Below are 26,839 nucleotides of genomic sequence, written 5' to 3'. Positions count from 1 at the left end.
GTGTTTACCACCACAAAGCTAAACACTTACCAGGCTGTGGTGTAAACAAAACAACCCCAGCAGGAGTGCTATTATGGAGGGAAACTACGGTGGGAGGGAGGTCTGTATCCTCATCATTCCCGTTTCCAAATGTCTGTTTAATGTTTAATTCACTCTTTCTCTCTCTCTCTCTCTCTCTCTCATTCTCTCTCTGTGTGTCTGCCGTTTGCATTCATTCGTGCTTGGCATTATTATTTCAGGAAGGCGACCAGACGGCCACTGTGATTGCTCTGTGCGCCATGAGGGACTTTAATTTAGTGCAAGAGACGTGCCAACTGGCCATCCGGGATGTAGGTGGCCTTGAAGTCCTCATTAACTTGCTGGATACAGAAGAAATCCGATGCCAAGTGAGTAGCCATGCCAAAGCTGGACCTGGATGGGCCGCAGGCCCGAACAGAGCCAGCCCTGTGTGCCAGCCTGTGTTTGAGCTAGAGAAGCACTAGTGCGGGGAAGAGAGCATGCCTTTAAAGACACAGGGTAGCAATTACTCTCCAATATACCTAATGACATGTGTGGTGCTTTTTAACCTGCTTTTATTGAGGCTTTTTGCTCTGTCTATTTTTAGTGGGAATGTGGGCGAATGTTTGGCTACCAGTTATTGCTGTACTACCCCAATACAGATGGAGACCTCATGTTGGCATTAGTTTCTCTTCCATCCCAAATCATGCCTGTCATTTTTGGATTGTTTTCTTAGTGAGTGAGGCTGTTTGGTCTGTCTGTGTGATTAGATTGGCTCTCTGAAGATCCTGAGGGAGATCAGTCACAATTGTCAGATCCGTCGGGCCATCGCTGACCTGGGCGGCCTGCAGACCATGGTGAAGATTCTGGACTCGCCGGTCAAGGACCTCAAGGCCCTGGCTGCTGAGACCATCGCCAATGTGGCCAAGTTCCGCAGAGCGAGGAGGACCGTCAGGCAGTATGGCGGTATCAAGAGACTGGTGAGTCAAAGCACATTCCAGGTTGGACATGAAAGGACGATCCTGTCTCTGGGTACGGCATCATCATCATCATCAAGTGCAGCAGGAGAGAGTAGTGGCCTAAATGTTAGAGAAGCGAGCTTGTGACTGGAAGGTTGTCAGTTCAATCCCTGGAACCAGCAGGATAAATCTGGGTGGGGAAAGTGAAAAAGCAGCCCTTGTGCAAGGCCCGCTCCAGTGGACCTGATCAGTGGCCAGCAGATCAGACTGTGGTTGTACTGGTCAGCTTCCAGCGTGTGTGTGTGTGTGTGTTTGTGTGTGAGTGAGTGAAGAGAGGGCGCTCCTGAAAAAGAGAGCATTGCACAGTGAGACTCCCCCTGTATAAGTAAAAAAAAAAAAATCCATTAAAAACATTGAAAGCTTATTTGGACTGAATTAACCTCCAGAGAAATGAATGTTTTGGTGATGAGTAGCTTTTTAGAAAAACAACATTGTTTCAGGTGTGAAGCAGATCGGTAAGGACGTAGGGCAGGACGCCCACTTCCTCAGACCAGAAAGCGGGTCGTTTTCTTCCTATTGATTGATTAGTCTTGTGAAAGATATAGCGTGTAGTGCAGCTTAGCACGGCATGGCTGAACTCTTCACCATCACTGTTTGCTTTCTGTCTACATAGCAGATGACATAGCCAGGCTATGCTAAACCAAGCATTTCAATGCACGGTAAAGCATTGACCTATACATGCCCTTCTAACACTGCAGAGCGCTTGCCAGGCAGATAGTGGCCCGTCTGTCCCCTTTTCACCTAGTTTTTCAAAGAGCAGAGTGGGTCCAGGGGAAAAACAGATAGAATGTCCCTGACATCCCCCGACCTGCATTCATGTTTATTGACAGAGGGACCTGTGATTAAAGCCTGCACGCCTTGTATATTTTCCTCCGCCCCAAATCGGATGTTCTCATGTGCGAGTCACTCGCGGAGGCAGATTAATTTCACGCTACGCTACGAGACCACCTTTGAACTGTGCTGTGTGCTAATAGCTTTGCCTGCTCTGTCTCACCGGCCAGGAACTATGGATTAGAACACTGAATGATGGCCATAAACCGTCACACTGGGCTTTTCAGGCCTAACATCAACATCTGCCCTGACGCTTTTCCACTCCCCGCATCTCTGGCTTTTTAATTCTTTCAGAACCGGCGGTAATAGAATTTTAATTACGCCGCTAATCACAGCCAACAACTTGCTATTCTCATCTGGAAACGTCCATTATCACCCCAGTTCAGCCAGTGAACATTTTCAGAGTCCTTGAATTTGAGTCAAGTTCATGGAGTTTGGGTACGTGCGTGCGTGCCGGCTGTCCGGGGTTTAGCACTCGTGCGCACATGCGTGTGGTCCGCCTTGTTTGTCTGCACGCACGCGTATTTGTATTTATCATGGTGTTTATCCACATGTGCGTCCTCCTATCTCTGTGATCAGGTGGAGCTGCTGGTGTTTATCCACATGTGCGTCCTCCTATCTCTGTGATCAGGTGGAGCTGCTGGACTGTATTTATCATTGTGTTTATCCACATGTGCGTCCTCCTATCTCTGTGATCAGGTGGAGCTGCTGGACTGCGTGCCAGATTCGGCCACGCTGACTGCAGAGCAGGAGAGGGATGTGGAGGTGGCCCGCTGCGGCGCGCTGGCCCTGTGGAGCTGCAGCAAGAGCACCAGGAACAAGGAGGCCATCCGCAAGGCCGGCGGCATCCCTCTGCTGGGACGCCTGCTCAAATCCCCCCACGAGAACATGCTTATCCCCGTGGTGGGCACCCTGCAGGAGTGTGCCTCCGAGGTGAGGGGGTCCGCTCATGAGTGCCTGACATGGCAACTAGCGGATGGGCTGAAGCGGGATGAGGAGTGGGGGTGGGGGCCCATGGAATCAAAACCTGTCATTCTGATTATGTGTAATAGTAACAGTAATACGATATAGCTAAGAAAATAAGCAAGAAAGTTAATAAATAATAATAAAAATTGCAACAGATCTAACAGATGAGACAAATATGAAAAATAACCAAAATGCATACATGAATGAATACAGCATAGCCTATAGCCTATGTTAATTTTTATGTGGGCTGTTTTGTTTAGTTGTTTGCTTTTCGTCTGCCACAGGGAAGCTACAGGATTGCCATTCAGACTGAAGGCATGATCAATGACTTGGTCAAAAACCTCAGCAGTGACAACGATGAGCTTCAAATGCACTGCGCCAGTGCAATCTTCAAGGTAACCCCCCCCTACCCCACACATACACACACACACACACACACACACACACACACACACACACACACACACACACACACACACACACACACACACACACAGTCTGCAAACAGTATCTCCAGTGGCTCTGAACATATATATGAAAGAAAGAAAGAAAGAAAGCGGAAATTGAAGAAATGATATAAAGCAGTCTCTCTCAGTCTCATAATTAGATCCAGACTGCAGAGGGAGTTCATGTACACCTTGCCTCTCTCCGGTGCTCCGCAGTGTGCAGAGGACAAGCCAACCCGTGACCTGGTGCGTCAGTACAAGGGCCTGCAGCCCCTGGTCTCTCTGCTGAGCAAGGCGCACAACAAGCAGCTCCTGGCCGCCTCCACCGGGGCCATCTGGAAGTGCTCCATCAGCATGGAGAATGTGGCTAAGTACGCCTGGGTTTCAGGGTCTCACCTTATTATCTCTCATTAACGCACACGGACACAGACACACGCGCACAAACACACAAACACACACACACACGCACAAACGCATTAACACACACGGACACAAACACGTCACACACACAAACGCATTAACACACACACGGACACAAACACAGACGCACAAACGCATGCGAACTAGGCAGCCAAAGCCATGCCGTGTACTGCTCGTGACATACCAGGGGTATTGGAATAGCCCCCTGTTTTAAGATGTACGACTATGTGTTTGTAATTAGTGGTAACGGATTTGTCTGACTTTGACAAATCACTTACATGCGAACAGCCATCTAATGAGCCTCCATTTAGAGGGGGGGTTAATAGCAATTAAGCGTTTCACCCACATGTGCCCATAACGTTTGGAAAATATGTTTGCTAAGTCGATGTGGTTACCAGCAGTCCTATGTGAATAGAGTAATGGCAGAGGTGGATAAAGCGCGGCCTGTAAAGCCCTGCTGCTGCAACAGCATTTTGGGGGTTTTCTCGAGGGCATTAGGGTCATGGTGCAATAGACCCTTTTCAACACAAAATGGCCCCCGTGAAAAGGGTCGTCATCCCATGTGCTGCTTTTATGGGGGCTCTCATCCGTTTGCATGCCGGCTCTGTCACTTTTTCCACCACTCGTGCCGTTGTCATATCTCTTCGTTTTTACGCCGTGTCTGGTTGAAGTGATTATTTGGGCAAAATGTAAAGTTTTTGTACGGATTCTATTAGCTGTGATCTTTTATGTGAGTGTTTGTGGCCAAATGCGCGCTTTTCCACTGTGAACAAAAGATGAAGTATAAGTGTGGATTTTATAGTCCGTGATGTGTTTCGCCGAGGCAGTGCCCCATTCGTATTGAACCGAGTAGGCATACTGAAAGCATCAGCCTCGAGATGAGGGATTTTGTAATGTCAGAAAAAGGCGAGCTGACATTGCCTTTAATCATTTGTCATGTACGGCAGACGTTTATTTAAGTGTCATTTAGCCTAGTTCCTTCAGCAGTGACATTTCTGGAATGGTTCTTGGCTTTTACTTTAGTCTCAGATGATTTTTTAAGTCAGTAATTTTCCCTCTAAAATAAATAATGCCCAGAGACCGTGCCCTGGCAGCCCCATACTGTACCTTTCCAGTGGTGCTCCCATGAAAGAAGGATTTAGCTGTATTTATTTTCTTATTCAGTGTGAGGCTTTGGACGTAAGATATAACCCACATGCATTGATTTAATACCACGCTAACTTCATCATAAATTCAAGCGCTATTTTTCCACAATGGAGCCAAGGAGCTGATAAGACATTGTCTGTTAATAATTTTTTATGATAAGAGCGCTTTTGGAGCTTTAAAGGTTTCTGTTGAGCTAAGATTATATGGAAATGTTTCTCTTCTCACTCAGAAACGCCATATAATTCAAATTGCAGTGGAATTCTAAAAATAACAAGAAGAAGGCGCAGTAGCACTCACACGGGTCTTTCTGCACTTCATGTATCTTAACTGACAGAATGATATCCTACATTTAGAGTCTACGTTAAGTCCTCCCAACTGGAACCGAGTGTCTGTTGCCACATTCAATTAAGTAAGGGTTCCATTACAGACGCATGCCAATAACCTCTCTTTAAAACGAGGTGGACAGATCGCTGTCTGTTTGACCAAGTTCAGAAAGGATAGGATCAGGGGCGTCTGGGTGGCTCACCTGATAGAGCGCGTACCACAAAAGCGTAGTCCTTCGCGCGCTCCCCGGTTTGAATCCGACCTGTGGTCCTTTGCCGCATGTCATCCCCCCTCTCTCTCCCCACCCCACGCTTGCCTGTCCTTTCCAATAAGGGCAAAAATGCCCCCCAAAAGTGAAGAGACTCATCTCCTACTGTACCTGCATTTTAAAGGATATACTGTACAAAATGAACCTTTTAGACGCCTCATCCGCTGGCTTCTGAACAATCTTGCATATCCAACTCAGTTTTGAACCGCCCCAACAAAGCCTCTAAAAAACAACAAAAAAGGCATTGCCTGGCAAGCCTTGTGACTGCAGCTTGGCCTGGTGATAAAACAAGTTAACTGCACTGGCCATGAGTAATATGGCACCTTAGTACACTTGCTCCCAGTACGGGCTGTGTGCCCTAGGGTAATTACTCATAACACTGTTGCTACGCAAAACAGTCATAATAATCATGATAATAACAATAATAAGAATGCTGATAATGATACCATTAACCACATGTAAACCCCAATTAGTGACACTTCATTTACAAACACGAAAAGACTTTGAAGGTTGCCCTGACTCTCAGTACGGTTAACGTAATATTTAGCAAAGGTATCTAAGTGAGAAAAACCAAAGGGCCATAACATGGATACAGAGTTCCCATTTAGCGGTTTCTTTTCCTGTGCGTGTTGTGTTTTGTTTTTGCTTTTTGGACGGCGTGGGCACTTGGGTGTGAAGCAAGGTGAAATTTGGCCGCCTCTTCAGGAGGAAGCCAGCGTGATGCCGAGAGCCAGTGTTTTTTTATGCACACTTACATTTGCAAGTGGATGTGTTTTTTTTCGTACTCTCCTAGGGTTATTTGAATCACTTCTAAAAATGTCCAGGTCAGGAGAAAGCCTGGAATGAAATGACCAAGCCATTACTGTCAAAAGGGAACGGCTGCTAATGGTAACAGAGTTTCAGGGGCGTGCGCTCTTTTCAGAATCAATCATAGGCCGAGCGCTGTGCCGAAATGAAAATCATTTTGGAATATATTTGACTACAACAGTCATTTTTTTCATTAAGTGCACGGACAACTGAAGCAGACCTTGTGGCCCATAGCAAACAGCATGCGTCTTTGTGTGAGTGATGTTTAGCATGGTCTGGACAGTATAGAGGCGGGGGGGGGGAGACCTCCACTCAAGACCAGCAGCAGCATGTGTTAGCCATTTGCCTGATTAATGATGCATCAAAGTGAGAGATGATTGATGCCCAGAAATATAATGACATTCATAACTTAAGTGTGTTTGTTTAAAGCATCATCTTAACGTCCAGACCTTGTGTTTTTCATGAGACTTACAATATTACAGAGAGGGCTGTGCCTGCGCCGTGCTGATGTATTCGGGAAAGGTCCTGCTAGGAAACACTGAAACATTTGTGCGATTTATCAGAATCAGAATCAGATTTATTGGCCAAGTATGTACACATACAAGGAATTTGACTCCGGTTTGCGTTGCTCTCAAAATACTCAGACACAGAAAATGGTATGCACAAGTTAAAACAAACAACGGCCCGGCTACATTTAAGCATTTACAAGAAAGTTTGCATTAACTACTATACACAATAAGTGTGGTGTAAAGTGTCTATTGTAAACGTATATATGAAAGAATGTATATGTACTACAGTATAGCCAGACAGGATCATAAACAAAGGCTTATAGAGATATATTTCTAGATATTGTATAGTTATATACTATTCAATGTGAACAAGGAACAAGTCAGATATTACATTTATTTATTACATACATCAAATCGCGTGTGTTATGTACATGTAACAGTAAGCATATTTCCAAATTGTGTGTGTTTGTGCACGCGTGTGTTTGTACGTCCATTATGTATGTACGTACGTATGTGGGGGGATGTATATGCATCCCCCCCACATGTGGGGGGGTAGGTTAATGGGGGTAGGTTAAAAGCAGATTCATGAATGCACAGATATAGCCCAAGGTCTTTTTTTAACAGATTATGAACGTGCAGATTCTAAGCTTTCAAATGATGTAGCATACATTGAAATTTGAAAATAGTTGATATATGCTTATTTATTTGAACTAGGCATCCCGCACACTGCGTGTGACATCACTTCCGGGACACAAAATTTAAACAAACATTGCCCACATTGCCCAATTTATAGATAGATAGATAGATAGATAGATAGATAGATAGATAGATAGATAGATAGATAGATAGATAGATAGATAGATGTTCATACTGTACAGCGGCATTCAGAGAAAATTGACCTGAAAGTTGGTGAACAAGCTTGGTTTGCCCTCAACAAGCTTAGTATTTAGTGAGCCTAAAACTGTCGTTTGTTGACTGCGTTCTTCAACATTGAAACTTTTTTAGACAACCCCCCCCAAAATAAATAAATAAAAAATAAAATAAATAACCTTTTATCTTGATTTGTGTGATTTCACAGTTGCCTACTTGTTAAGCCCTTTCACCTGACCATGTCACATAATGTGGCCCCTTGAACCTGTATATCGAGGTGTTACACACACACACACACACACACACACACACACACACACACACACACACACACACACACACACACACACACACACACACACACACACACACACGCTGTTCTATAAAGAAAAAAGCCTTAACAAAAGAGTGAGGGAATAACTTTGCAATGGAAAGTCACGACTGCCAAGTCGTGGGCCGTATTTGCCAGCACAATAATGTTTGGGGTCAAGATTGTGGGGTTCGCTTCCAATTACTGACTACCCCTCCATCTTACCTCTGCTCCAGCCCTATGATGAGCAAACCATAATTGCCTCTCCAAATGATACTTCTCCTTACCTCATGCTCCGTCTACAGCTCTGTGCTCACCCCAGAGTTATTCAGTTGTACCCTGCTGTTCCCTTTCAGATGAAATAAGTCAATCTGTCTGTCTGTCTGTCTGTCTGTCTGTCTGCCTGTCAAACTTCAGGTTGCTAATGTGTGTCCCCTTCATGGTCACTGCTGAGCTTCTTGGAGGGTCTGGTCTCACAGTACCCTGAGGTGTCTCTGGTTCACTCTGCAGCATGAAGGCTTTGTGCAGCAGCGGTTGCATGTGTTGCTGCAGCAGATGAATGAGGGAAGGAGAGGGAAGACAATCAATCATAGAAATGTGCTGCACAGAAGCCCCACTGTGGTTCTTGTGTCTTCTGACAGGCTTTAATAAGCTTCCAGTTGTGTGCAGCCCAGTGTTTTGAGTAGAAGCCGCTTCAGGCAGCTTTGTGTAATGTTACTCTTGCCATCACGTAATTACGTGGAGTTGGGACTCTGGTTTAACAAAAATAGACATGAACTTGCCGTTCATTTATCAAAAGCCGTGTCTGTGATTACAAGATCATTCTGCTGTAGTCCACTGCCCCATGACACTTCTGTGATGGCAAAGGAAAACCCCTTGTTTTTCTTTTTGGTGAATTTTGAAAGTGAACTTTTGGCAGCTTCTCTGTTCATTAGCAGTGTTTTCACTTGCAAGAATAGGCTGTGTTTCGGTGGACCCTGACCAAAACCAAATGACCTTGGCCATCTACAATAGCCTACGGACTGTCTTGCCAGCAACCGTAACTGTGAATAAAAACAGTCGTAGAGCTTAACTGTACATCAGAGGATTGTTGAGGGTTCTCTGCGACCACATTATATCCTTTTTAAGTGTTTACTATAGTTTACCACACTATAGCACTGGCAGGCAACGCTAAATCACAGCAAAACAGGGAGTGAGCGCTTCCAAGCCGCAGCAAACCTTCGGTCATACAAAGTACATGCGTGGGGCAGCTGTGAGGAGCCGTGGGAAAACTGCCTGCCTCTGCTACTGGCTTGAGTGTTCTGCTCCCAGGCCACCCGAATGCAAAGCCACCCAAATCCTGCACAGTAGCTGCTAGAATCTCCCCTTGCCAACTGATGTCAATGACACTATGACTTGGCTGTGATGATCACTGAGCCACTGTATGAAGCCTGCACCTCTACTCCTCTCCTCCGAAGGTTTCAGGAGTACAAAGCCCTGGAGACCCTGGTTGGCCTGCTGACCGAGCAGCCTGAGGAAGTGCTGGTCAATGTGGTGGGAGCCTTGGGGGAATGCGCCCAGATAGCCGCCAACAGGGCCACCATCCGCAAGTGTGGAGGCCTCCAGCCACTGGTCAACCTGCTCACTGGAACCAACCAGGCATGTTGTTGAGTCATCCCTGTCTGCACAGGAAAACCTGTTTATTTTTCATTTGTTCATGTCAACATTCATGCGTGTGCTTTCATGTCTTCATCCAGGCGCTGCTTGTGAATGTGGCCAAGGCGGTGGGCGCCTGTGCAACAGAGATAGACAACATGGCGTAAGTCTGTCTCACTTCATATGCGTCCGACAAGGTCACGTCACGTCACGTCACGTCACGTCACGTCACGTCACGTCACGTCACGTCACGTCACGCGGCCTTTGAGGTTTCGCCATTTACACTGAGCAGTGTTTCACAAGGTGCACAGTCCCATGTGAGGTTTCTCTTCAAAGTGAGTGCCTCAGTGGCTTACCCATTGTCATAAAGAATTAGGGCCAAACACATATTGTTGGCTGTGGAATGATGTCATATGTTATGGCAAAGGACTGACACACAAACTCCGGGATCCAAAGACAGTATCATTATACTGTCATGGGCCAACGTTTAAAGAAGTCGCTATGTGTTTTTTTTATGTGTAATTATACAGGTAGCGCTCTCTTTCATCCCCAGCTTAATGACAGATGTTAAACGCTTTGTTTATTGTACCTGCTGTGTTAAATATGGTTGTGGTTTAATTCCCAGTGTTTTACTGTAGCGCTGTGGTCACTGTCAGAACTCGAGCTGGTCAGAGAGACATAGCTAAGGCGAGCCCTGTCCAAGGCTTCATGGCTGGGAAAACACAATGAACCTGCAGTCCAGAACAGTCTGTGTTCTTCTCATTCTGTGTTCATTTCACCTCTACAGAACATTGGGCGCCCTCCGCCTCCATCTGAATCTCATTGCTTTTACAAGGCTGTTATGGACTGCAAGATCCCTTTTAATTAACACTGGATGCAAATGCAACTTGATATTTGAGTTCACGTCGTGAGTTAGCTGTTAACGCTATTGTTTGAGAGTATTGCATTTGTCGGTTGAGCAAAAACCCACGGGTGCAATAAAAAAGTGCAGCATGTTTTGACAAAATAAAGCCACTGACTGTGCTAGATTCAACACCAGAAGAGGAGTGTTTGACATCCAGCAGACATGTTCTCCATGTTTTCTCACGGTATGTATATTTAGGCCAGACCTTGTAATCTTTTAGCGTTCACACTTCACACTGTAAACAGAAAGCTTTTTGTATGTCGTGTGGCGGTGGCTTATTTTCAGACGTATGCGTACAGTCGTTTGCTGAGCAATTAACATAACTCACGTTTGATTGTTTCCTGCTCCAAAAACCGACAAGGCCAGCGCTGTTTTCTCAGATTCCAAGTGATTAGACTTCTCGCTGTTTGGCTAAGTAACAAACACGACGATGCTGTGACGTGTGCATATCTCCGGTGTTGCCACACAGTCTGTTATGCATCACTTCACTTTGCCAACAAAAGCTATTGCTCAAGTAGCACCTTATGCCGTCCGGCACAATCATTCCCTCATCATCATTCTGGTGCAGGTCATCCATAACTACCGAAAGCCAAAAACCAACCCTGATCACTTTGACATTTTCCGTGAAATAATGTTTGTTTTCTATTCTGGGACCAGTAGGCAGTGTGTGGTTAATGACATAACACTTCCTGCTATGAGCAGTGTGTGGTTAATGACGTAACACTTCCTGCTATGGAGCCCGTGTAGCTACAAGGAGGAACACACTTTGTTGAATGCCTCCAGGGCCTGCGGTCTGCCCCTCTAATCCATCACTGTCAGCTGCATCTTCATTTCTAATCTGTTTCGTACCTGCTTCTTGGGCGGACGAGCTGTTTTGGCCGACGATATGACGCTTGCTTTTTGCTTTGGGTCCGGATTTAAGAGGCCCCGCGGACTGGAATCTCGTGTTATGATCCCCCCCAGACTGATTTATGTGCAAACGGAAGACAGATGGCGCAGGGGACGTCCCTGATGAGTGTTCGCTCGTTGCCAGTCACGGAGATACTGTGATTAGGGAGTGTTTAAGTAATTATGACAGCATTCAATGTCTGCCTTGTTGGTGGAAGCACACATGGGGAACACGTTACATGTTATTTATACCAGACAACGGGTGCACTGTGGCGTAATTCTTTGGGTTCCCAGACCCTGACTGCAGTTTTGACTACAGTCATGTATGCGGCATGAAATACGGCTTATGGTTAAGTAAACTTCACTCAGACCCGATGAAATATAGAGAGACCCGTCTGTGGCTCTGTTTGATTTGGAAAGAGGTCCTCCTTTTGGCCCGGGTTGAAAAACAAGCCACCAACATACAGCGTAACTTTGTCTCAGTTGCTATTTATAAATCCATGTATGAAGCGCTATACACAGATGTATACGAGTTAACCTCTGGCCCCAGCATCACCGAGCTCTCCCATGGAGAACGATCTGAGGGAGCAGACAGTGCATGGGTTTCAGGTCCGGAGAGGAACCGTGCAGGACTGAAGACGGGTTGTGAATGATGGAAGGCCATGCTTAAATCGATCGCTCCTTTGAGCCTGCTTGGCAGTAGTTATGCATTGCCTGTTCCTGGCTGGGGTGATATGGTCAGGAGCGTTGAGATACAAACATGCTCAAGGAGCAACCTGCATTTCTGAAAAGTGAAGCCAATGCGGATGTGCCTTAAACCCGCATTTTTTCTAATGGCCTGCCGGGGGCGACTCCACTGGATGCAAAAATAAGTCTAATTGTATGGAAGACAATGGGAAAATGACCCTACTTTGATTTATTACCTCAGTAAACACTTTCCTAACAAGTGTATTGTCTCAATCACTAGTTTCAAGTCTTCTTCAATACAGCATGATGTCCATTTTGTAAATGACGGTCCCATTATGAATAAACTAGATGATAAAGCAGACTGTTTTGGGGTGTGATTGACAGTCGCCTGTCCAGGGATTGCGTGGCTCACCGATCGGGGGGCAATAGCAAAGCGTCGCTGCAACTCTGTAGGAAGCGCCTGGTCTCGCGCTCGCTGCTTCTGACTCCAAATAACCAAGATGGTGACAGTCAAAATGCCAAACTCGAGGCTTTGAAACAGGAGTCCACAAACCAATGGATGACATCATGGTAGCTACGTCCATATTTTTATACAGTCTATGTTCATGCTCATTGATGTATTCTTTTTCTCCTTTCTCTTTCTCCCCACTCCTTACACCCACCCCTCTTCTCCCTCTCTCCCTCTCTCTACAGAATCATTGACCGCCTTGATGGAGTGCGCCTGCTCTGGTCCTTGTTGAAAAACCCCAATGCAGATGTTCAAGCCAGTGCCGCATGGGCCATTTGTCCATGCATTGAGAATGCAAAGGTACAAGAGCATTTCTCACTCGTCCACGACCTAGAGTACATTTGTCTGCTGTATTTGCCTCTGCTCTGTCTGTGTGCGGGTGAAAAAGACCAAAGACACATAGATAGACTATAAATCAAAGAGGTCTGCACTCTGCACTGAGGGTGTGTGTTGTTCCAGAATAAAGGGTTATCAGGGTTAGATCCCTCTCACCACACAGAAGCCTGCTTATATCACCCATGCTTGTCTCCAAAGCTCTCCTTCCAACCTGCTGTTGGGAGGTTTGCGAGGGCAGAGCAGTGTCAGCCCAGGCTTACATGAATCCTGGGCTAATGTGAAGCAGAGAAGCCTCCTTGGCACACTGGGAAGCAGGCAGGGAGAAAGACTGAGTAATATCCTGTGGCATGGCTTCTGATTCCCCAGCTAAAAATCTTCCCTCAACATGCTACTAGTTACAGAGGCACACAAACCAGGCAGCAAGCGTGCATGTGGCACATAGTGCTGGACGGTGTCTCCGGTGAACCCACTTCTATAATATAAACATTACTGAACATGAAGAACCCCACTTCTATAATACAAACATTACTGAACATGAAGAACCCCACTTCTATAATACAAACATTACTGAACATGAAGAAACCCACTTCTATAATACATACATTACTGAACATGAAGAACCCCACTTCTATAATACAAACATTACTGAACATGAAGAACCCCACTTCTATAATACAAACATTACTGAACATGAAGAACCCCACTTCTATAATACAAACATTACTGAACATGAAGAACCCCACTTCTATAATATAAACATTACTGAACATGAAGAACCCCACTTCTATAATATAAACATTACTGAACATGAAGAACCCCACTTCTATAATACAAACATTACTGAACATGAAGAACCCCACTTCTATAATATAAACATTACTGAACATGAAGAACCCCACTTCTATAATACAAACATTACTGAACATGAAGAACCCCACTTCTATAATATAAACATTACTGAACATGAAGAACCCCACTTCTATAATATAAACATTACTGAACATGAAGAACCCCACTTCTATAATATAAACATTACTGAACATGAAGAACCCCACTTCTATAATATAAACATTACTGAACATGAAGAACCCCACTTCTATAATACAAACATTACTGAACATGAAGAACCCCACTTCTATAATATAAACATTACTGAACATGAAGAACCCCACTTCTATAATATAAACATTACTGAACATGAAGAACCCCACTTCTATAATATAAACATTACTGAACATGAAGAACCCCACTTCTATAATACATACATTACTGAACATGAAGAACCCCACTTCTATAATACAAACATTACTGAACATGAAGAACCCCACTTCTATAATACAAACATTACTGAACATGAAGAACCCCACTTCTATAATACAAACATTACTGAACATGAAGAACCCCACTTCTATAATACAAACATTACTGAACATGAAGAACCCCACTTCTATAATACAAACATTACTGAACATGAAGAACCCCACTTCTATAATACAAACATTACTGAACATGAAGAACCCCACTTCTATAATACAAACATTACTGAACATGAAGAACCCCACTTCTATAATACATACATTACTGAACATGAAGAACCCCACTTCTATAATATAAACATTACTGAACATGAAGAACCCCACTTCTATAATACAAACATTACTGAACATGAAGAACCCCACTTCTATAATACAAACATTACTGAACATGAAGAACCCCACTTCTATAATACATACATTACTGAACATGAAGAACCCCACTTCTATAATACATACATTACTGAACATGAAGAACCCCACTTCTATAATACATACATTACTGAACATGAAGAACCCCACTTCTATAATACAAACATTACTGAACATGAAGAACCCCACTTCTATAATATAAACATTACTGAACATGAAGAACCCCACTTCTATAATACAAACATTACTGAACATGAAGAACCCCACTTCTATAATACAAACATTACTGAACATGAAGAACCCCACTTCTATAATATAAACATTACTGAACATGAAGAACCCCACTTCTATAATACAAACATTACTGAACATGAAGAACCCCACTTCTATAATACAAACATTACTGAACATGAAGAACCCCACTTCTATAATATAAACATTACTGAACATGAAGAACCCCACTTCTATAATACAAACATTACTGAACATGAAGAACCCCACTTCTATAATACAAACATTACTGAACATGAAGAACCCCACTTCTATAATACATACATTACTGAACATGAAGAACCCCACTTCTATAATACAAACATTACTGAACATGAAGAACCCCACTTCTATAATACAAACATTACTGAACATGAAGAACCCCACTTCTATAATACAAACATTACTGAACATGAAGAACCCCACTTCTATAATACATACATTACTGAACATGAAGAACCCCACTTCTATAATACAAACATTACTGAACATGAAGAAATGAACGGCTTGCAAAGGCAGCCAGCCTAAATGCTGCTTTCATCAGGAACGTACAACAGGCAGATCGGTCTGCTTTAAAACTTTTGTTTTTGAGATGAAGCTATTCAAGGAATGAAAATAGATATTTTGGAGTTCCATAAACATGTGTGTAATATTATCATGTTTTCCCTTAAATATTATGAGCTCTTTTACGCCCTCCTTCCAAGCCTGCGGCCTAGTATTACACAGCACTGGTGTCAATCAACTCCTATTTCAGTTAGACGTCAGCAGGCCTTTGATCCCCTGAGTGCTTGTATAATTTCCAAATACAAACGTAACGTTGTTCTATTAGATTATCGCCGTGATTAAGGTAAACAGCTTGTCAGTGGGACAATCTGGTTAAGTTTAAACAGATATATTGGGCCCAGACAGGTGTCTTGAGGGTGAAGCCTTTTTTTTCTTTTTTTCTCCTGGCTGGAATTTATCTGGCCCAGAAGTGTGGCGAAAATGATGCATGGCAACCATATGGAGGCAAGAGGAGGTTCTGCGGACCAGCTATTGAGCGCTAACAAAGTTTGACAATGTTTGTCTGGACGTCACCGTGCCAATTTTGAGGGAAATGCATGTACATGCTCTTTGGGTGATTTTTCAGAGACGGGGGCAATGACAAGAGCTAAATAGTGCATTTTGCCAGTCGAGCCGGGGAACCTGATACAGCTGCTTCGGTGCAGTAGTTATTTAGATAAAAAAAGAAAAAAAAGAAAACGTGGTTTGAGTTAGCAGTTCCATAGAGGATTTATGAGAGAGCCATGGGATAAATGCATCTGCTGGATGCTCCATGCTGCTGCCCCTCCTCAGACACAGACAGATACAGCACACACACCACTTGCACTTGACTGCCAGGTCCACCACTTCAACGCACTTATCATACGAGTGCCGTGAAGGCTTAGCAGTGAATCAGCCGGTCAGCTTTGTTCCTCAATCAAGGAAGTACAACCTGCCCGCTCGCACCTAATGAGGTGTATCATTAATTTGCCTGGACATGGAGGCAACGTTGGATGCTTGATTTATTTTTCCTTTACATAGTAGCTATGTATGTTATAGAAGCCTGATTGCTTCAGAGAACGGGTCAGGGCAGCTCCTGCCATTCGGAGCTTGGCTTCCTCCTCGAAATCACGCACAGCAGATAATGTGTTTTCTATTTCATTTCATCCTGGGTAACAGGGGGGGCGAGAGGGTTTTCAGATCTGGGCGCCTTGAAAGAGATCCTGGCTAGTCGCTCGCAGCTGGTGGCTTGAGAGAGCTTCCTGTGTCACAGCCGTCATCAGTATTCCTAAGGAAGGGCTTCCTGCGTGCGTCGGGGGGTCAGCTCCTGCCCATCCCCCCGCCCGCCCCCTGTGCAGCGCATGCAGCTCATCCTCTGGCACGGCATCACAGGACCCATAGACAGCCACCGCGCCCTGGCCAGATCTCAGCTGTGAGCTCCAGCACATAGAGCTCTCCCAAAGTAGCTGTACACTAAAAGCGCACATCAGGACCTGCTTCTTGTCACTGCCGGATTTGATGAAATCCCTAGACGTCACGTAGACGTCAGCTGCCTATTTGAAAGAGTGAGGAGCAAACAGTACAGTATAGCCTACATATTGAATTTGGTGTTTATTGTACTCCGCGGGGCTGTGCCATGCATCAGTAGTGGACATTTAGATTGATGTCGAAATGGACTCAAATTAAGCGTGCTTTGTGATTTGCATCCAGGCAATCCATAATTGTATGCTTTTGGGGAAATTTCTGTTCTATTTTCATAGCATTGGACATTACAGACTCAGCCACCTTGATGTACTGTATTCGTCCCTTTGGTGGCTGGCGATATGGTGAGTTGTGATTTTTAAACAGATGCCTGGCATGCCAAGCCATGCTGAAGTCCGTGCCCATGCCAGCTCTTCCGCTGTGGTTCCCCCGGCACTCGCCACCAGCCTCTTGGCTTGGTAGGCATCACCCCATAAGTGGCTGAGAGTCCTGTGGTACCCAGCCGCCATGGTGCCATGAACTCAAACCATGAAGCCTCTAGACTACACTGTGTCAGAAGGCTTTAAATGTCACGTCTAAACTCCAAATGCTGTGTTTCTCCCTCACCGACAAGTTCGGGCGAGACTGACAGAGATGTCAAAGACTTGTTGCCTATTCAGACAGATCCAAATGACAGTTCTGCCATAGGCAATATAGCATTTCATTTTTTGATATCCTGTTCTACGCAGAGGAAGATAGACATGACGACGATGATCGAGCCTATAGATGGGTGCAGCAGTCGGGTCTCACATTGACGACATCCTTTTTCCACTCAGTGTAATGCAGCGTAGAGCCAGGGCTATGTATTCCACCTCTGATTGGGTTACACTGATGGGACTTTGATTGTTGCCTAGGCTGATGAAAGGACTTTGTTTTTCCTTATTTTTGTCTTTTGTTTCCTCTGCCTTGCTCAAATGCCCCTGCCTGCCTCCCCTCTTCACTCACCCACTGTACCCCCCCCCCCCCCCCCCCCCCCCTCTTCATCAGCTTCCCTCTTCATTTGCACAGAGCGAGTGCACCAGCTAATAACAGGCCCTTTGACTTTAGGATGCAGGGGAAATGGTGCGCTCCTTCCTCGGTGGATTGGAACTGATTGTTAATTTGTTGAAGTCAACAAACAAAGAGGTACTGGCGAGCGTTTGCGCCGCCATCGCCAAAATAGCCAAAGATGAGGAGAATCTGGCAATCATCACCGATCACGGGGTTGTCCCGATGCTGGCCAAGCTGACTAACACAGTAAGTATACCTCCGCACAAACAAGACAAACAAGATTTTCCTATTCGACAACACCGTCTTTACTGGCGATATACGACTTAACTGTCTTTACAATGGATTTATGACGCCATTTTCATAGTCCTTGCAGCATAAATCCAGCTAATGAGAACGTTGATAGCTGTTGCCCGAGAGTTTCTTGCAGAGGTCGAGTAGAACCGGTGCTTGTTTGTACTGTACAGTGTACAGACTGTTCTCTGGGGCCTAATAGCATCGTGTTCTTCTCCACACAGACTGATGACAGGCTGCGTCGCCACCTGGCTGAGGCCGTCGAACGCTGCTGCATGTGGGGAAGCAACAGGGAGTGTTTCGGGGAGGCCGGTGCCGTGGCCCCCCTGGTGCGCTACCTCAAGTCCAAAGACGGCTCGGTCCACCAGGCCACGGCACTGGCCCTGTTCCAGCTGTCCAAGGACCCCAGAAATTGCATCACCATGCACGAGAATGGAGTGGTCAAGGTCAGTCGCACTACTGTTGCACTTAGTCCCCCCCCCCCTCCCATATATCATACAGACTCCCTACTTTTTTGCTTTCTTTGGTCGATCATTTACAAAGTAGTTATTTCTTTTGATTTAGTGTTCTGAGACTAAATCCGGCATAATTGCATTGAGGAAAATGAGCCTTGGCCTCCCACCACCCTTGTTTTAGCGATGTGTGAAAAACACAGAGTCATAAACTTTGAAAAGCTGAGACTATTTTCAGAGCCTTTGACCGATGGAGCAGAAACAAAGTGGGTTTTATTCGGCGGCGGAAACATGACTCCACTTTCTAGCCGTCATGGGAATTCAGAAAAGCAAACAGCTCAGTGTGTGCGAAGTGCCATTTCCCCGGTGGACCCTAGATGCCATTACAGCACAAGTCAAAGGGCTGTAGCTGGGGGTAACAGTTGCTAAGGGCTGTTCCTGGACATCAGGGCAGAATGCAGCAATGATATGGTTCAGGCCAAGGAATAGGGTCAGAGAGCTGTTCAAGGCTAAAAGAGAACAATGTTTTGGTACAGTCTTCTCTGTAAAGCTACATCCATCCGTTTTCAATCCCGACATCCGTTTTTTCTTCTTCTTTTCTTCATCATGACAGTTATGCAGTGTAATTCCAAAAAGGAACAAGCATTGTTTTGTCTGTGTATTCTAGCCCATGGGGCTATTTCCATGCTCCACTCCAGGAAGTGTTTATCCTTGTCTCTGACAGTGATGTACAGATTTGATGTTGAGATTACCCTGTAATCGATGTCTTGTCACAGATGATCATGTAGCCATAATTCAATGTTTGGGAAAACATCTCGAGCTTATTCTCTAATTTAATCATGTTTGGCGGAGAAACACTTTCACATGAGAAATCTTTTTGTGGCCACAGAGAGTTAAAATTGTTCCCTTTTTTTCCTCCTCAATAACAACTGCGATATAAATTATGAAGTGGTTATCCAATCGCAGCCAAATATTTTTTCCCATGTTCATTTAATGGTGTACTTTAGCTAAGCTTGATCTGCCGTTACAGTGTATGTGGTTCAACACTAGCCATAATTGGTAGCTGGACTGAACATTGGGTGTTCCGAAAGAGTTCTGTCCAATTTGCAAAAGTCGTTAAGCTGAATGTTTTTTGTAGTTCGAGCCACGACAAAAACTGGACAAGCCCTCTTTCTTGCTCTCACTGTGTATGTGTTTGTGTTTACATGCATGTGCATGTGTTTGTGTGTACATGCATCCACTGTGTATGTGTGTACATGCATGTGCATGTGTATGTGTGTACATGCATGCACTGTGTATGTGTGTACATGCATGTGCATGTGTTTGTGTGTACATGCATGCACTGTGTATGTGTTTGTGTGTACATGCATGTGTGGGTGGGCGTCTGCGTGTGTGTGTGCGTGTGTGTGTGTGCGTGTGCGTGTGTGTGTGTGTGCGAATACACTGCATAGTGCATACCACCCTTCTTAATCTGTCTCTCTGTTTGCCCTTATTAATGTAGCAGTTCAGAGTTGCAACACTACTCCATAATGTATTTTTGGACTTTTAAAGAGCTTAATTTGCCAAAGGCCACATAACTGTTTCACTGGTTCTTAATCTCAGACGTGGAAACACAACACAGGCAGGCTCATTGTTCAGTCGGGCCTCCGGTCTCGGGGCGTCCCGTCCGGGGAGGGTAGGTCCGATGTTTACCTGGCCGACCCCCCGAGGAAACATTACGGCATGAGAGCTTGTCAATCTCCAGTGAGGGAGCCGGCGCTGGAACGCTCGACTCGGTGATATACAGGCCCACTACTGCAGAGAATGTGCTAAAACAATATCTCTCCATGGTTCTGAATGGGTCGGAGAGGCTTTTATCCAGGAGCAATGCCGCCGGGCCCCGGTCTGCGCGGCCGCATCTAATTTACGGCCCGGCGTAAAACTCTCGACTGCCTCTTGTATTATTGCAACCGTATTTCAAAAAGAGCGTTTCTGTGCCAGTGAGAAGCTCTCAAAACATGTTCACCCACGTGTAGTATACGATTTCGGATGATTTCTCGCAGCGAAGGCCCGTCTCCCTGCAAATTCGGTTCAGTAAGTGACCTTCCTCCCCGGCACACTTAATGGTGTATAGCCCGGGTCCCCCAAGAATCACAGAGGAAATTAAGCATTGAAAAGAAAGTATTTCACACTGGAAAACACATTAGTGACCGCTCTCTTTTTTCTTCTTCTTTTCTCTCTGTCCCCTCCACACTGTTAAAAACCACCCGATCCATTCGATTCCAAGTCTTCACGTTCATAAATCACACATGGGCCTTTGTGGCATATATGAATATAATATAAATATCATCTTTTGAAACTCGCTAATGGCATTCACTATTCTTTGGACCCAGCATCATCTTGCCCTTTGTTTCATTGTGTGGCTTTTGCTCCAGTTTTCCTTGGTCTTGTTAAGGAAATATGTTGCCCTCTCAGAAACAAGCCTTGTTCAGGATTCAGGAGCACATTTTCCCAGAGGAAATGTCTACCAGAGGAAATGTCTACCGGGGCAAAGAGAGTTTTAGCCTGAGAGATGAATTGCCCTCCCCGTTTGATTTGACATCTACACTTGGTATCTCACAGTTTTATAAGGATGTGCTTCATTTTGTCACATGTACAAAATCAACAGGCCCTCCCCTGTGCTTTACATTGCTTCCAGAGGACTGGACATTGTTTGCCGAAACCATAAATCCTAGTAGACAGCTTTAGCCAGCTTGTTGTATTAAAGAGGCTCTTTCATAAGAAAAGCTTTGTGAAGTAAATTGATGAAAATTACAAAATGCCGATGGTAATTATTGGTAATTTTCAACCGAAGGTATTCCAGAGCATAGCTTTTGCCAGGTCCTGTATGTATTTTAGGCTTTTACTAATCTAAATGAGAAAAACGTTTACACTTTTGTTGCCATGAGCACACTTCTGCCCCAGCGCGGTTACTGTTTGTTTTCATTTTTCTCTTCTCTCTTTATAACCTGGCGCTTCGGGAGTGAAAGTGTGAGGCCGTATGGGGCAAAGACTGCAGCAAAGGAGAGGAAAACGAGCAGGGTCAGAATTTAAACAAAGCCTCACAGATTTATTTTGGAGGTTTCCTCTCGGTCATGCTTTGTGTGGAACAGGATTTCAGGTTGTGGGGTGTGGTGAGCAGATGACACGGGCGCCGCATGCTACCTGCTCTGTTTTGACTACCGTGTGTTTGGGATCCATCATAGAGCTTAATGCTTTCAGGCCCGCCGCCGACATAAGCCTCAACCGCTTCACAGCCACCATCCAGAATGAAAAGCGCCGTCCTTCTCGCAATCAAACTTTCCGCTCAAAGTCATCGATTTTAGCGCTGCTTCGCCTCCTTTTCCTCTTCTCCTTGAGAGACAGGGAGAAGCTAGCTTAACCGTCTTTGGCGCTCACTCACTGGAGGCTGTAGGGAATGTTGTTTACCTTGACTTCCCTCACTAACTTCCCCTCTGCCCGGCTAAACACTGCTGTCTGTTTGTGCTGTTTGCCTACACAGGGGAGCCTGAAACATGGGAACCGCGGTGCTGGGTGTGTGGGGGGGGGGGGGGGGGGGGGGGGTGGGTCTGCTGGAGCCGTAATGGCTGTCAGACCCGGGGCACAGGGGAATTTAAACCTGAACTCCTGCAGGGAACGCCGGTCCAACAACGTGCACTTAACACCGTGACACCTCCATGTGTGATGGGATGTGTGCGTGCACATGCAACAATGTGTGCAGCCCTCCCACACCGCGCCTCCCCCCCCCCTCCCCACCCCTCCCCACCTCCCCACTCCCCCCACCCCACCCCACACCGCGCCTCCCTCCCCCCTCCCCCCACCCCACCCCACCCCACCCGCGCCTTCCACAGCAGCCACAGAGAAGCGTGTTCCCCGGCTCCCTTCTTGGAGGTCAGGACTCACTGGAGCTCTCTCAAGTGCAAAAACCTCAGACTCACCATTCATTTTTCAAACGCGGGGCAAGTGTTCATGTTACCACGGTCCGGAATATCCAACAAGTGGTGTATTATATTCTTTGGAGATCCCAGCTGGGAGAGAAAGAGCAATGCAGAAAAAAGAGGGGCAGCATAGAGAGACACGCTTATCTTAGCCTAGCTGTGCGCTCGGAGAGACCTTATTTGGCGACGTCTGAATAACATGCTATGAGGTTGGCATAAACGCCGCCTCTGGCACTTCTCAGGCATCCTCTCTTTTCACAAAAGAGGCTTGTTGGAGCGAGCTGCATGTTTTCTGGAGCCTGTGTGTGTGTGTGTGTGCGTGTGCGTGTGCGTGTGCGTGTGCGTGTGTGTGTGTGTGTGTTTTTGTGTGTGTGTGTCTGTGGATGTGAGTTTGCTTTCCGAGGTGTTTTGGATGCTATTTAGAAATCGTATAAAAAGCGAGAGCAAACTCTTCACACACAGTATGCTCGCTGACACTAGTGCATTGAGAGGAGCTGACACCTTGGCCCGCAGTGCGCCCTTTTCCACCTAATGATATGATTATAATCAAGAGGAGAGGAGGTGGTATTTTCTCAGCCTTTAGCGGGTTGTACTGCATGTTAGGTCCACAGCTCGTTGGTGCTCATACACAGGGGACGGCTCGCCTCATCTTTCATCTGTTTTCTTTTCACTATTTATCTTTGTGCAGAAAATTCAGGGAATGTCTCCTCTCCACTTCCTTGGCTCAGTGCTAACCACACAAATGTGCGGAGCAGCCCTTTTAAGTTTGCATGTAACATGGAGCGGGGTCAGAGTTCAGCCTCAGCCCCACTCTGACACGCATTATGAACGCAGCGATACCACGAGACAAAAACAGACTCCGCTTTGCCCGGGCAGCGATCGGATGAGTTCAAGACGCCGGGCGGCCCGAGCAGTTTCATATGGAAGGAGACAAGAGAAGGCAACACATGATGGGGATTAGCTGTTAGCACAGATGATGATCATTCCTCCAAAGGATGGCGGTGACATTTTGCTAGCGTGACACAGACGAAGGAATTGCAGCGCTTCCTATCTCGACATCTGGTGTCAGCAGAGGTTTAGAGTGAGAGGGAGGCAAGTGGCGAGAGAGACTGAGGCAGGCAGACTTGATCATTCTACTCGCTTAAACTAGAATTCATTCAGTGGACGGATTTCAGTTTGAAAAAGAGCCGGTCCTCGGTTCACTTCCTTCGTCAGTGACAGTCTAGATAATTGTCTGCTGTGCTGCTCATAGGATCAACAAGGATGTGACATAGCAACAGTGAAAGCAGGGGAAACAATCCGGAGGGCGTTCAAACACCACTTGCTATAACACACTCTTGTTAAACAAGTCTTTTTGAAAAGATTTTTTTTTTTCATTCAGTGGAGAAAGAGGCCTTGATATATGGGGCTCAAAAGTGGCTCAAATGGCTCAACAATTAATGCATTGATCAAGACTTCATTCTGTTTAAGACTAGGGAGTTCTTACGTGCTTATGCCTACCCCACACTACAGGATAATTTGCAAGATTATGGTCAAGATTCCCCCCTCCCGATTTTCTCGGGGGTGCTCCCGATTTGAAGCGCGTCGGGCAGATAATCTTCCCAAAAGATCCTGTAGTGTGTGGGGTTCAAAGATTCACAATCGGGAAGACTGCCTCTTCCCGATTGTGAATCGTGCATATCTAACATGTTAGATATTTACAACCCGACAGGCGATTGCATCTTGAGCAGAGAGCCAGTAGTAGCTGCGTTTCCATTACAGTTTTTCGCAAAATAATCTGGTCCGCCCGCAGCCCCGCACAGAAACAAATAACGAGGAAATTGTCCTCGAGGTGAAATACCCGTGCGTCTTTGAACGGGACGGAAAACTAATGCTATACTGCAAAGCATGTAGCCTACACGGAAAAGTGAGTAAAAATCAGCAGACGCCCCCTCCTCCACAAGGCACCTGTGCAGACGGTTTTCGCCTGGCCGTGCACAGTAGGCCTACACCCCGAATGGACGCGGCTGTCCGCGCAAATATTAGTTAAACAAATCCTTTCAGTGCAAATGCATTATAAAAACAAAAAATAAGATTTGTTTAGAAAACGAAATGACACAAATGTATTATTATTATTATTATTATCATTATTACTACTACTACACCCGGTGCGCACACTGAATAGGCATTTTAAAAGTTAACGTCGAGCCCTGCTTCCAAGGTGAATCTTCTGCATAATCTTCTAGTGTGTGGGGTTGCGTTTGAACAGACGCGATTGTGTGCGTGTCCCAAGATTGAAATGTTAAAAAATCGGCTCTCTCTGTCCTGTAGTGTGTGGGGTCTCAAGATTTTTATAATCTTCAAGGATTTGAAAATCCTGTAGTGTGGGGTAGGCATTAGTCTGCGGATTTGATGTTGCCTTTGGTTCATTATTGATGTAAACAAGAGTAGCCAAAATAATTGCCAGCGTGGCTTAGGAAGGCTCAATGACACACCATTGTGATTTCACCAAGGAGAGCACATTGAACAGATTTAGAGTCGTACGTTGCGCCAGAGTGTTTGTGCCTACATTTACTTTTATTTTGATTCAGCCCTGCAGCCGCCCGCAAACATGATGTAGTCATTTTGCTCAAGATAAAAAAAAAAGTAATAAAAAAACAAAACAAAAAAAACCAACATAGTGCAGTGGTATACCATAGCCAGTTTGTTTCTTTTTGCTTCTTTGTATAGGCTACCAACTCTTTGAAACGCAATAAAAACTTTTCAATGTATAATTTTATGTAACCGAAAAATGCACCTCCAAAGCAAGAGATTTCTGCCGAGCGAAAAACCCTGTTCTGCAACGAGATCAAACGGATCCATTATACAAGCCAGTAATAGTGGGATATAATGTGACCTTTGGAGCAGTGGAAGGGCTGTCGGGTGGTGTGGTTCGTGCTCAGGTTTTTAATGTCGAGGCTGTCCCGCTTCACTTTCATCTGAACAAACTTACACAAGCATGTGTGCACGCAGCTGTAACCCCTTTGCTGAGGCATGGTTTGGAAGGTTAAAATGGGACACACACAGAGTACACACACACACACACACACACACACACACACACACACACACACACACACACACACACAGAGGGACACGTGCCATTGCAGCTTGGGACTGTCACAGCACAGCCACTGTATATCTTTGCAGTGTGCAGAGACTGCCGGAGATGGCTACTGGATGCTTTCAAACATGCCTGTTGCAGCAGGCTGTATTAGCCCTCCCTGGGATAACTGTTATTCCTCAAGAATGTCTTCCTGCTGTACATCTTGCCCTGCCAACTCTAACTGCTGCCTCCTCTGCTCCTCCAGCCCCTGTTAGGGATGATGGGTTCCGATGATGAGATCCTGCAGGAAGCTGCCGCCGGCTGTGTGCGCAACATCCGACTACTGGCCCTGGCCAATGACAAGGCCCGATACCGTTAGTGGTTACCAGCAGTCACAGCACTTCACCTCAAGATATCTGAATGAGCATGGGTTCTATGGATACCCACGCGTCTCCCCTTTACAGGCATGCCCAATTGATGTTAATCCCATACCGCTTTGGGCTAAAACCATGTTTGCAGTTTTTGTGTGTTTTGTTGCATGCAGTATAAATGTGTTATTTTCACCTATTCTATTTGAATAGAGGGTATGCACACACCCACTGGAACACGCCCCCTCAATCGGGAATGAGTGTCAAAATGAGTGTCAAGTTCCTCCCTGAGCAGCAGGTGTCAGTTATCTAGGCTGATTACTGCATTCAAGCTCAGTCTTGCTGTGACTCAGTGGGCGTGACCCCACAGTGACTTCTGCCTCTGTGACATCACATGCATACCCTCTATATGTCTGCATACTGGGGTCCCTAAACAGTCTTGGAATTGCATAATTTGGATATGACTGGAAAGCTGAGACACTTGTGGATTCAATGAGCCCATTTGTATTAATGTGTGATGTTAGTCCCCATAGCCATAGTAGCCATTTCATTTTAGTGAGACAATTTCTTTAAACTTGACCTCACTGTATAATATGACCTATTGTGACCTCTAGGGCAATTACAGACTCATGAAACTTTACAACCACAAACCAGAGACCTACGTATGGCATTCAGGGGATGTATGGCTGATCCTAGGTTTTATTCTAAATAATGAATAATTAAATTATAGAATGAATGGGGACATGTACAAATTATAAGGGGGAAAAACATGGCCATGTTTTGTTCTACCTTGGGTAGGGGTATCTAAAAAACTAAAGCCCTTTTGAGGATTTGGGCCAGTGTGTGCCA

General features: G+C 45.5%; 1 protein-coding gene across 1 annotated transcript in view; it reads left to right on the top strand.

The window, feature by feature from the left end:
- Window positions 1–278: 278 nt before the first annotated feature.
- The window catches only part of LOC310793893 (outer dynein arm-docking complex subunit 2-like), a gene marked incomplete at both ends in the record, with an annotated part of 66,716 nt that continues 40,155 nt past the window's right edge, over window positions 279–26,839 (top strand). The window contains 10 exons of the mRNA XM_083655783.1: window positions 279–386; window positions 768–977; window positions 2,547–2,780; window positions 3,098–3,208; window positions 3,476–3,630; window positions 9,371–9,551; window positions 9,650–9,711; window positions 12,721–12,835; window positions 17,917–18,105; window positions 18,375–18,596. Of these exons, the coding sequence (XP_083511909.1) occupies window positions 279–386; window positions 768–977; window positions 2,547–2,780; window positions 3,098–3,208; window positions 3,476–3,630; window positions 9,371–9,551; window positions 9,650–9,711; window positions 12,721–12,835; window positions 17,917–18,105; window positions 18,375–18,596 (1,587 nt within the window). The remainder of the gene's footprint in view (window positions 387–767; window positions 978–2,546; window positions 2,781–3,097; window positions 3,209–3,475; window positions 3,631–9,370; window positions 9,552–9,649; window positions 9,712–12,720; window positions 12,836–17,916; window positions 18,106–18,374; window positions 18,597–26,839) is intronic.

This window comes from Poromitra crassiceps, assembly GCF_964638095.1.
Source record: "Poromitra crassiceps genome assembly, chromosome: 2".
NCBI lineage: Eukaryota > Metazoa > Chordata > Actinopteri > Beryciformes > Melamphaidae > Poromitra > Poromitra crassiceps.
The sequence above is the reverse complement of the archived record's forward strand: the minus strand, read 5'-3'. Positions and strand labels throughout refer to the sequence as shown.